Source organism: Anser anser (assembly GCF_964211835.1).
Source record: "Anser anser genome assembly, chromosome: Z".
In the NCBI taxonomy this organism is placed as follows: Eukaryota; Metazoa; Chordata; class Aves; order Anseriformes; family Anatidae; genus Anser; species Anser anser.
The window spans coordinates 36,404,664-36,416,988 of record NC_139723.1 but is presented as its reverse complement, the minus strand read 5'-3'; the positions used below and the strand labels follow the sequence as shown (position 1 = coordinate 36,416,988).

The window sequence follows — 12,325 nt, the reverse complement described above, 5'->3', positions numbered from 1 at the left end:
TTTTCCATACAGACCCGCCGCGAATAACCCTTTTTTTTTTAATTATTGTTCCTCACACGATGGGGGCGGCGAGAGGCGGCAGCCCCGGTGCTGCCAGCAGGCGGCGGCCGAGCGGCGCCATGCCCCGCCACCTCCCGCCGGGCCGAGGCCTGGCGTCCTTGGCGGGCAGGGCGCGGAGCGGGGCCGGCCTGGCCGCCCGCCGGTCTCCGGCGGCAAGGTGGGTGTCGCGGCACGGGCCTCGCCGCCTCGCCGGGGCTCACAGGAGGCGCCGGGCCGGGCCGGGCCGCGGGGGCTTGTGAATGAGCCTGCCGTGCTGCGGCCGCGGGGCAGGCCGCGGGTGGGCTGATGGCGGCCGCCGTGTTGGAGGAGCCATCGGCAGAGGGCGGTGGCGGCGCAGGAGCGGCCGGCGGGGGCTGTCGGGGGCAGCCGGGCTTTAAAACGTCTTTAAAAGGCGTTTAAATGTAGAGCTTAGTGGTATGGGTTAGTGGAGGACTTGTTAGTGTTAGGTCGGAGGTTGGACTCGGTGATCTTGGAGGGCTCTTCCAACCTAGATGATTCTGTGAAATGGATAGAGATTGACGTACAGCGTCACCACACAGAAGCACGCAGTGTTATCAAAGATGTTCTTGAATTTTGAGTTGACATAAAAGCCTTTGGAGTTAGTGTAAAAAACCCAAAAACTTTGTAATTGCATGCCTTCACAAAAAGGTTACGTGCCACAAAAAGGTCAACGTCTTCCTGTATTTCACATGCCTCCTCTGGAAGGCTGGTGGGTAAAAGCCTTGTGGGGATCTCAGCAACCACATCCTTTGGCTTTCCTACTCACAGGTCTCTTGCTGTGGCACATTATTTTGTTGTTCGCCATTTCCCTGGTAAGTATCAAACCGAAAAGAACAGACTGCCAGCAAGTTCACTCTCTTTGATGGCCATAGCTGGTTTTGAAACAGGAACTGCAGAAAAAGATTGTTTTAAGCTGCCATTCACTTGGACCATCAGCCTGTATTCTCACATTTGCATCTACTTGCTTTTCTGCTTTTTTATAAGCTGTTTCTTTGTCACGCTAGAATGAGGATTAAACAGAGAGTAGGAGTCAGCAGTATAGACAAAGTTTCTTTAAGACAAACAGCTAGGAAATGTTTAGGACAGGACTGAGTTCCATTTTAGACAATTTTTTTTCATGTTGCTGATGTGTTACAGTTATCTTGCAGAAAGAGGTTTGATTTCCCCAGGAGGCCTGATCAATTGGGAACTTCACATTAGGGTTACGAAATGAAATGCTACATCAATGTACACTGTATACAGACAAATGCCTGGAAATCAAAGAGGATGTAATCTTGTCTAAAAACATTGATAGTAATGTGTATAAAACATTCAGAAACACATAGCACGAGTATATTGGTGACTTGAAGCTAAGACTATTTAAGAGTATATAGCATCATTAAAAGCACATAGTTGGGGAAAAGTCAGCCATACTTACCTTTCAATGATTGATGCTAACCTAAGGTTTTTACAGGTAATTATCTCATCCAAATAACAGCTAGATTTAGTCTCACATTTTATTTTTGCAGCAGGCCAGAATTTATTAGGTGGTGGAAATTGTGTTAATAGGCAATGAATCCATTTTGGCTTTGCGAAATGCACCCTGGGCCAAGTTTAGATTTACAAGCATCATTTGTTAAATCATTGTGTACAATTGTATTATAGGGGAGGCAGAGCTTTTCAGTTTACAAACATCCTTTCTTTTTACATTTACATGTTAATTCTGTCTCTCAAACAAGTCTTCATAATTACTTGGAGGTAGGCTAAGGAGAAGTCCAGAATAATGACGTTCGAAGATTTTATGTTTGCTTTTAGCAGTTTAGTCCTTGTGACAGCAGACAGATAAGATGCAAATGTGAACAGGATGTGAACGCCACTGGGCACCTCTGAGATGCTTCCCTTTCTTTTTGTCAGCCATGAAACTGGCATGCAAATGATCCATGAGGCTGGAGCTCTGCCTTCCAGCTCTGTGCAGGCCAGTGTTGGGAACCCAGTGGTTCACGTGATGCCGTTCAGATAAATTGAGCTGCTGCAGTAGGTTTGCCTGATGAATGCTGGGATATTCCCTTTCATCAGCTCCTGATCAATAGCAGCTATGCTTAACCTTTCACAATACTAGAAGCCTTCAGGGTTCCTGCAGCACCACAGCTCTTTGGTTTTATCCAAAACCTTTTTATTTAACCCAACAAAACTAGTAAATCCTACTGATTTAAAAGCAAATTTCTGCTGGAGCAGAACCTTAGTTGCAGTCCTGAGAAGCTCAAGTTGCTCTGTGCTAGGACCTTGCTTTAGCCCAGGTTAAATGCAGCTTTTCCGACTGCTCTTCTTCATAATGTTGCTGTCTGCCAGCTGTGGGCTTCAGAGATGTGGGGAAGCCAAGCTCTTATTTTCTGTGCTGTGGCAACATGATACCCTCTGACGATATCTCACCCCCCTCAGGGCTAGATGTCTCAAACTTCTTTGTGGTGGTGGAAGAGCAGAGCATGTCTCAGGCTTGGACTGAGTCTGGTGTCATTTTATAAATCGGGATTAGTCCTTAGATTCTTTTTGTAACTGCCATTACAGTATGGCCTTAGCATCATTCTCCAGAGGTGAATAAATTGACAGCCAGGGTTCTGTTTTCCTTAGATTATTCATAAAAACATTCAGACAGATGCATGCAAATTCTGGAAATGACAGACTCTTGTTTCAGTAGTAGTACTGGTCAATGGGGATTTGCTTCTGAATTCTCAAGGTAGTGTTGCTTATGATTATTTGAAATTGTTGGGGGAGTAATGCACTGCACTAGCTTCTTTATTCTTGTGAGATCCTGAAGCTTAGGTATCGATACTGTTTTGTCCATTACCTTTAGCTGGTGTTTTGACAGGAGCAGTCCCACTGGGCTCTCATTTGTCCAAGGATGGAGGGATCTAAAAAGTGGAGATAAAGGAGGGAACCAGAGTCATCTTATACACATAATGTATGTATGTGGGGGAATAAGATCCGTGGAAACCTAGGCTTTACTCGTTCTGCTGGTCACAGGACAATTTGAGGAGCATTTCACTTGTTTTGAGGGAACAAAATGTGTCATGCTAAGCTGGCAACTAAAGTATTCCTTTAAAAACTTGTCAGAATGCAAACTGTTTGTTTTGACATTTTTATCTTGCACATGAGCTGGCCAACATGCTGCACTTTGTTATGCCAAAAGTGCACCCTCTCTGGGCAGCTATTTGCTGTGGACCTAAGCATTTCTAAATATGACTGAGGCTAGTCACTGTCATTCAGATTAGCATTTTTTTTCCAAAATACTCAAAGCTGATTTTTGTATTTGTGTATTTGCTATGTAAAATCCTGGACAATTAGATTTCCAGCTGGCTAAGTGAAACACGTGCACTGCCGTGCACCCTGAGGAATAGCAGCGTGTGCTGTGCCGGTCACCTGCCGCCTTGCAGGGACAGCAGGCGCGCTGCGCTGCCCCTGCAGCTGACTCTCAAACTGGTGCCAAGCGTGACGCCTGGAGCTGAAGAACCCTTTTTGGCCCAAGGTAGACGGTAAACCCAAACACAGAAACCTGTTTGTTGCAGAACATTCCATTTTAAACAACATTTTCTATGTGGTCAGAAGAAAAAAAAAAAAGGAAAAATAATTATATGTATATATTTCCTAGCATCTGAAATTTGACCATCCTAGTTACAATTTTCAATGCATAAAAAGTTTTTTTTGTATTTGTTTTGTTTAAACTTTTTCTGGAAACGTGGCAGGGCACCCTTACCCACGTCCCATGGAAAAATGGGTGGCCCTAAGGCAGGTAGAGTAGGGTCAAGTCGCATGTTTGATTTTTGTCGTGATTGTTGCGTAGAAACATAGCTGAAGATTAGAGCTGAAGATAGTGAGCATTGCGCAGAAACGTAGCCTTAAGTTTAGGCTCCACTGCAATGTTTTGTTCTGTAGTAGATATGCTGGTTAAACTGTTTCTCTTAAAACATATAATACTGTATAATATCAGTACTGAGAAATCCAGTGAAAGCGCTGGGCTCTTTGTTGCTGCACATCCTAAAACATGCTTATCAATTGCAACAGTTCTTTTCTTCTACATTATACCTCATGCTTAAGGAGCTCAAACGTGTAACGTATGCTCTCATGTTATGTTTGTGATCAGCTGTAGTTACTAAAACTTCAGGCAAGTTGTGCTTGGACAGAAATTGAACAGAAACGATTTGGCTTTATGTAAAAGCAACTTGATTGCCACAGTGTAGACTGTGTATCATCTCTGCCCACTTTTCTCAGTGCAGTCTCCCTTTCGCTTCTGTTTTTTGCCTCCGAGACCCAGAATGTCTTGTAAAGATCCTGTTAAGATGCAGCCTGGGAGGAAGCACTGTTGTTATTAGTGTTACTTGGAATAGATGACTTCAAGACTCCAGTATGGCACCCTTCAACAACACTACTTTTAATCAGCTTTCTTAAACTACCCCGAAGAAACCGCAAACAAATCAACATCTTTCATAAATTAATTTGCAGTTGCATTATGGACTCAGGGCAACGTGCATGTATTTAATATTGCTGAGTTAAAATGTCTTGGCTACAGCTTTTCTTTTGCTGCAGGAAGCATTATTTTAATATTCCGATTAGGTAGAGATTAGTTGTTTGATGGAATAATTTTAAGTAGAATATGTCAAGCACTGTAGCAAGATTACAGAGGTTCAAAGCATTCACTTTGCATTTTGTTAATATCATGTAATTCTTACTGGCACATATCGAGTTGAAACACCGTAATGCATTTATGTCAGCATCGATGTTACAGAATTTAAAAGAGGCATTTCAGCAAGAAAGTATAATGTTTCTTAGATGGAGCTACAGTTCCGGAGCTACCCCAAGTTCTTTCTGGCCAATCACATACTGACGTATTTTTCTGACTAATATATTGATACTGTGAACATAAAAATGCTGTGAAAATGGTTTGATTGTGTACTTTAGAACTGTTCCACATTAATTTTAAAATTAAATTTCATGAGTTTTAACTTACCACAAAACAATTAAACTACACATTTTATTTTCCTTAACAGGACAATGGTGTTTTGTTTTCTAAGCAAAACTGTGCATCTAGCAAGATATTCATCCAGTCTACTGGGGAGACAACTGTGTTCAGCCAGTGCAAATAAGCCAGTGTTGACTTTGTTCACCAAGGTAAAAGTAGTTTACAAAATAAAGCTAGGCAAGACTGCATATATATCAGCTTTGATATATGTGAATCCCAGATGAAGCAGCTTGGCTTTTTGTGTAGTATTGGGCATTCTGCTTTGGGGATGTCTTTTACTCTAGGCTTTACAGCACACTCCTCTCACAAAGGAATAGTTACAAGCAACAAATGGAGACTTCAAGACTGATGAATCTCAGTGATGTGGTCCATTTTCTAGTGGAAAATTGTTCTGTAACTACCAGTGTTTTATCCTGGAAATGGACATCACAGATGAGTTTTCATACCTAATCTGCTCAGGACAAGCATGAGCAGTCAAAGCAGGCTCTTCAAAGCACTCACGTTTAATTTCAGTGCTAACTGTGAGACTGAAAATATATCAAAGCAGTATTGATAGTGTATGAAGAAAAAGAAAATTCTGCTTCACTCTCTTTTTGCTTTATTGGCTCTGTAAAGCTAACAGGAATAAAATACAGAAAAAAGCTTTGTCTATGGCCTGAGCAGTTATTCTTAAGCGTATGTGATGATCAGGAATGGTCATCTGTGAACTGTCACCTTCCACAAATTGTTATTAAGGGCCTACATTGTCTGCAGAGGTCTTCTCCACTTTTAGTCAAGATGGCACACTGCAGTCTGTGCTGTGTTTGTATGGTTCACATAGCCATTGGGGTCTTTGAGAGGAGAAAAGCTAAAAATACAAAGCTCTGAGAATGTTGAAATCAGTATGGAGGTATTCGTTGATGATGGATTTGATTAAAATGATTTCCTTCTCCTGCACAATGTTTGTTCATTCCATCCCTAGCCATAAAGGAATGTTTGAACTAAGTAATGTAGGAATAGATTTAAAAAAAAAAAACCAAAAAACTTTACTAGTTGTTTCTCAATCGGTGGAATACATTCTTTAAGATGTACTATACTTTAAAGTTAAAGGTCTCTTCTCTCCCTGCCTGATTCAGCATCAGTTCACTCACAGTCAGAATGTGATAAAGTAGGGAATAATGAGCTTAGCTTTGGGTTAATAATTGGAAAAAAGCTCTTTTGTATCATTTTGTGTCATAAAATTTTGAACTAGTAAAACTGTGTGAAATCAAATTTTCTGGGAGCAGAGTTCAAGTAGTTCTCTAAACTGACCTCTTTGGTTGAACATCTTTTTAATGTAAAATGTTTTTTATGTCTGATATTACTGGCAGATGCAAAGCAAAATGCAGACTGCTTTAAATTTAGTCAGCACTCTTAGTTAATGCTACTTAACTACATTTTTCCTTTCTTTGTATTTTTAAGAATAAGGAGGAAAAGGCAGGAGAGAGTTATGGCTTCTGTGACCTCTTCAGGCTGGTAGATGCTAGCCCTGCCAAATGGGTTCCCCTCTCACGGACTCTGTTTATGCCAACACACATGTATTCATATAACAACTGCTCCAGGATTAAGGGAAAAAAATTTTTTTTTTTTTGCAAGATTACTGTAAGTCAGATCAGTTCTGCTGCCTAGCTTTACTTGCAGCTTTATGAGTACTTACGCCAGCACAAAAGAAGCGGTGGCAGGAAGATGGGCTTGCTTCGTTCAGCATCAGTGCCAGCTTAAAATGAGCACAAAACTTCAGTCTAAGTATGCAGCATAAATGAGAATTATCTGTAGAAATAAAACTGTGTCTTCCACCATGTGTACGTTCTAACAGATTTAGCTAACAGCCCAACAGTGGTCACTTTAGGAAGGGATTTTTACTACCTCAGCAACAGGAGTCCCACTTGCCACTGTAACGTACCTCTCAGATGGGAGATTTTCTGAGACAGCTTCATCCAGGCAGCCCTTTTACAAATTAAGATAAAGTCATGGCAGAGACCTACTTTTGGGCACTCTTGTGCTGAAAATGTGTAATAATATAAATGGACCTTTAAACAAATTTCACTGTTCATTGAAATAGTTTACTGTCTGATTTTAAACCAGCTCCAATCTTGTTAGTGCCACATAGTGCTAAGGGTTGTCAACAAAGCAAGAGTAAAAGCATATTATTTGCTAAGAGTCAACTTAGTTTTTTAAATGCTTTTGTGTGACTGTTAGAACACTTTCCACAAACCCCAGGAGAACCGTGTACATCCTGCTCTCACTGTAAGGAGCCTGACACTTTACAAAACAGGTTTTTGGGGCATTTGTCTCCATCACTGATGCATACCTTTGAGTCTTTAGTATATCAGTCCCTGCAAAAGCAACAAGAACTAGCAGGAATACAGGACTGTTGAACTTTGGCATCTTGCATAGGTTTTCAGAGTGTAAGGATTTGTCTGTGTATGAAAGACAGTTTAGATCAGATGTGAATTAAAAGTAGAGTACTTAATCCAAATTAATTCACACATGGGAAATAAGAAATAACTATTTCAGATTAACTCTGTGTGTAAAGAAGATTTTAAGTTGAAGGGAGAGAAGTAAATACTTCCCAGCTGTGAGTGCTATTTCATGGCAGAGGGATGGAGCCACCATATTCGCCGCCGTATACTTTGTTATGTGAGTTGTAGGCCAAATGCTGCTACTACTGAATGCTGAAGCAACATGCCTTCATGTTCTTCAGATATGCATTGCTCTAACAATCATGATGCATGATCAGCAAAAGACAGCTGTATAACTGTAGTGGAAGTCTAGGGAATTTTCAAAAAGGAGAGGTTTTATTGGAAAATCTGACCCCGTCACAGGTCAAAGCTGTTTTCCAGTTCACCTTGGTGGAGGTTCACTATCCTCCCAGCTGTGCAGGTTGGAAGTGATTGTGCTTAATTCCTATGAGGCAAACTCAACCATGTTATTTTAACTTACCTTTTTTTTTTTTTTTTTTCTGTTTGAACTGCCCGCAGTGACTTGATCTGAAGCAGACTAGGAGTTAGTCATGTTGACTCCCTCATTCCCCTTCTGACAAGAGCAGTACCAGCAGTTGTTTCCAGCTGGAGATGGCAACCCATTCAATACCCATTGCTGCTTTGCTGCTGAAGTATACTGGGGGTGGGGATTTTGTGCCCTTTGCTTTTAGAATAGCAGTTGAAAACTGTTAATTTGTACCATGAGAAAAATAACAGCGAATGTATAAATTTTGTTGGTGAAGCAAGAGTAGTTTTTCATTTCATCCATTCTGCACTGATAAAGATTTAGAAGCAGTAAGACATAGGAGAGAAATGGGAGAGGGAACCCACATTTACAGTAATGACCAATCCTGTCTGTTATGTCACTTGACGCTATAAATGATCTGTGTTCTACTGCGTGCTTTAAGATGGTCTGAATGTTTTCCTTTAGAAACCTTGCCCTCTCTGTGATGAAGCAAAAGAAGTGCTCGAGCCATATAAGAGAAGGGTAATGTATTGTAATACTGTACAGTTCATACAGAGAAAGAATAGCTAATCAGGATTCTTTCTTTGTGAAAGAAAATTGCTTGGATTTATTTTCATCCAGTATTCTTTCATGGGTGACCTCTTCAAGACAATTTCAGCTCTGATTTCCATAAAACTCATTATCCAAAAACATTTTGCAGCAATGCTACTCTAATATCTATTGGCAAACTAAACCAACATACACTTAATTGCAAAAGTTTTTAGAACCGCTGTGTTTATAAATACTATTTCCCTTGCTGATAGAAGAGTTTGCAACTCTTATGAGGCATGTAATGATATCATTCGGGAAGGATGCTGGTATTGATGCGGGGCTTCAAATATTTGAACTATATTTGTTACAGCTTTTGCTGTTCTTCAACCAAGTTTTGATGTCTTTCTTGAAAGAAGAAGTTGTTAGTAGCAACATTAAAGAGGTGTTGCACTCTGCAGCTTAACATGAAGCTATTGTGTTTCCAGCTGTATGTTTGTTGTAGCTAATGCTCAAAGGAGAGTGGTTCTGCACAGGGATTCAAAAATACCTTGCTGGACTAAAGCAAGAGTCATTTGCAGATACCCAGCCAAAGACTTTGGCTGCTTATTTTTTGTACCCACAAAATGGGTAATTGTCTGCAACTTGGAAGAATAAATCCAAAAGCACAATGAACACAGTGCATTTCTGAGAAAGAAATGATCAAAAGACAATCAGATACTGTTTTTCAGTGTTTAGTATGTACTAACATATTTCGTTTCTGTCACAGTTTATTTTGCAGGAGGTGGATATTACCCTTCCAGAGAACTCTGCATGGTACGATAAGTACAAATATGACATACCTGTTTTCCATTTAAATGGAAAGTTCCTAATGAAGCATCGAGTAGACATTCAAAAGTTTGAAGACCAGCTTTCAAAGCTGGAGTTGCATAATGACAGAAACCATTGAAGAAAATGAAACTGTTCTCATGTGATTCTGAAAGGACTGTGCAAAAATAAATGGCATAAATAAAACAGTGTTAATTATCTGGCCTTACTTTTATTAGAACTTAAGGTACTCCTGTCCTAAAAAAAATGGAGTGACTTATATTTTATTTTGTATTAGTCAACCATACACGTAGCCCCATTAGCAGCCTTTACTGTGCCTACTGCATCTGCTGTTATCCTGGAATGGCTTTTCATTGACAAAATAAATGTTGCTCCCTAGCAGCAGATAAAATGAAATATGCATTGAGATTGTTAGTACATGCAAGTTGCAAGTCTTTAAGAGGCATGAAGAAATTGAGGAGTGTATCCTAAATGCTGATTTTGAAATGAGGAAGAGGGCTGTAAATGTACTGTAAATGAAAAGGACATCTGATTAAGGACAGCACACTCTCAGTGAAACAGTCATACCTCTAAAACAATCAGCACAATTTGATATAGCTCTTACGCATATGCGAACACCAAATGGTTTATTTTTCTTCTCGTGGGATGAACGTATTGCACTTAAGTCTATTGTATCTACTACAGCAAGCTTTTGGCTTAGTATTTGAATTAATCCCAGTCACTTCTGAGAAAGAAATAAGAAAAATAAAGTGTAATAGAGCCAAAAGAAGCAAATCTGTAATGAAAACAACATTTGTTAACTCCAAACTGATTTCTACTAGTGCCACTGATTTCAGACTATAAAATGGAAGCAAGAAACCCAAAGAGTTTCTTTAAAATTTTCCTAGCCTAAGACAATGGGAATTCTCACTTACATTCCAATTACATTCTAAAACAAAAGCCATGCTAATACACTGTCTTCTGGTCTGCGTAGGGATGCTTGTGGCGTAATTCTCCATCATTACAAACCCAGTGAGCAGAGAAACCTTGTTTCTCTAATTGTGTTATGGGAACAGCGGTTGGGCCTCTGGGCTAGAGTTCTGTGGTAATTCAGTCCAGTCTTTATGTTTTCTGACAGAAAGAAATCACATTTAGTTTCACTCTGCAACACAACTGCAAATCCATTTATCATTTGGCAACAACATCCTTTCATGGAGGGGTGCTGCAGTTCTGTTAGTGCATTATTGGTGATGAAAAAATGTAAAGTGGACAGACAGAATGCCTAAGTTAAATTTCAGGAGCAGGAGAAAGGCAAATTAATAAGTCAACTGTTCTAAGCTGAATAGTCTGTAATATACACCGAAGAAAGCTCTACTTAAGCTCTACTTAATAGAACTTCCTAAACAGAAGCTAATCCATACCTGCTGCGTTTCTATTCTTTCTGTCATTGTAATATTCAATCTTCTCTACTTACTAAGAATTTAAACAACAGATGTGGTCTTCACAGGGAGAAAAATCCAGACACAAAACGTAGTTAGGACAGCAAATTGAAATGCACTAGGATTCATTACAGACTTAAGCTTTTGAGGTATGGTTCAATAAGAAACCAGCTAATCTTCTATTGTGAAAGTAGGCAGTCCTGTTATGGTCCCATCCTGCAGTGTCTTCAGCATTTGACAGATTGTTTGCTGCCCAATGATGATGAATTTTGCAAGATGAAATTTTTCAGGGGGGCGAGAAATTAGAACTTTCTTCCAGTTCAGCAGCTTGAATCTGCTCTGCACAGGGTCTGAAAATATCTGAGTGTTGCCAGAACAGAGATCTATGCTCTTCATAGAGCTTTAGTAAGTTCAGGAACATCATCGAACTACACCCTGAGATTTGCTTCACAGGACTTCAGAAAACTTCATTTCATAGTACTTCCTTCTCCTCAAGAAGACTGCAGAAAGAGAAAAGTATCAGTCCAGAGGTGGATGTACTAGGTTTGCAAGAACTCAAGAGCCAGCTTAGAAGTTTAAGCATCTCATTAAACCTGTTTCAACTTTTTATCAGCAACTCTGACTGACTGTTTGGTCCAAGACTGAAATTATAGCCAACTGTTCCTTCTAAAGGAAAGCAGTCTTCCTGACTTTATGTAACCATTTTATACTTTCTGTAACCTTACTTTACCTCTAGATCCTGGCTTTTTTGCCCTGGTGTCATCGTTTACATTATAGATGAATAGTAAGTTGTGGAGACTTAAAAAACAAGCTGAAACTTCTCAGGAGTAAGTGACTGAACTCCAGTAACACAACAAAGTATTAAATGTAATGCTTTCACCAACAGGAGGAAAAAAAAAAAAGTATACTTTATGCAGTATATAATACTGCAGTTAAATTTCTAAGTTAAGTTTACCACAAGTTACTGTTAAATAACGTGTGTGAATTTTCTCCATATCAGCAAGCAAGTGCCATTTTCTTTCTTTCTATAATCTGAGATGGTTTCAGAGGGCCCTGGTTCTTCCTTGCTGAGATTTTGTAATAAAATGACCGGCATATAGTGCTTTTCAGGCATACATCAAGCACTTTTCTAAAATACACCATTATTATCTCAAAGATAAAGAGAACAGAAGTCATGCAGACTTGCCCCATTTCCTAATATACAACACTGACAGTGGCTGGAATAGCCATCATAGAGCAATTTTCCGTTATTTTTAATGTGGCTCGCTTTGGGGAAAAAAAAAAAAAAAAAAAAAAAAAGGAGGTCAAAAGCAAGCTTCTTAATCATACAGTAGATGATGAATCTTTTGTTCCTTATTCATTTGGACTGTGGAGGTTTTCTTCTGTAGTCACTGTCAGATTTTTTTTTCCTTTATTTTGTAACATGAATGATAACAGGATTTGTATAATAGCTTTTGTCCGTGGTGGAGACTTTATCAGTGAGATGGAAGTTTTCTATTTTGGCTGTAGGTGCTGGCTGTCTATAATGTAG

General features: G+C 39.8%; 1 protein-coding gene across 2 annotated transcripts; it reads left to right on the top strand.

Moving 5' to 3' along the window:
• Positions 1 to 83: 83 nt before the first annotated feature.
• Positions 84 to 9,562, top strand: LOC310890317 (glutaredoxin-like protein C5orf63 homolog). 2 transcript variants are annotated; one of them, XM_083819172.1, is made up of 5 exons: positions 136 to 217; positions 829 to 872; positions 5,082 to 5,202; positions 8,486 to 8,542; positions 9,318 to 9,562. In XM_083819172.1, exons 3-5 carry the CDS (start codon positions 5,086 to 5,088, stop codon positions 9,495 to 9,497), a joined length of 354 nt encoding a protein of 117 aa, XP_083675298.1. In that variant the 5' UTR covers positions 136 to 217; positions 829 to 872; positions 5,082 to 5,085; the 3' UTR covers positions 9,498 to 9,562. The 2 variants fall into 2 exon arrangements, with proteins under 2 accessions (XP_083675297.1, XP_083675298.1); XM_083819171.1 differs by lacking the exon at positions 829 to 872 and having other exon boundaries at positions 84 to 217.
• The last annotated feature ends 2,763 nt before the right edge of the window (positions 9,563 to 12,325 follow it).

Bases quoted from the DNA above. Each gene is read 5' to 3' on its own strand.
- LOC310890317 (XM_083819171.1), top strand. From the start codon at position 120: ATGCCCCGCCACCTCCCGCCGGGCCGAGGCCTGGCGTCCTTGGCGGGC. The intron at 5,203-8,485 runs GTAAAAGTAGTT...GTTTTCCTTTAG, and splicing joins TGTTGACTTTGTTCACCAAG to AAACCTTGCCCTCTCTGTGA. The intron at 8,543-9,317 runs GTAATGTATTGT...TTTCTGTCACAG, and splicing joins TCGAGCCATATAAGAGAAGG to TTTATTTTGCAGGAGGTGGA.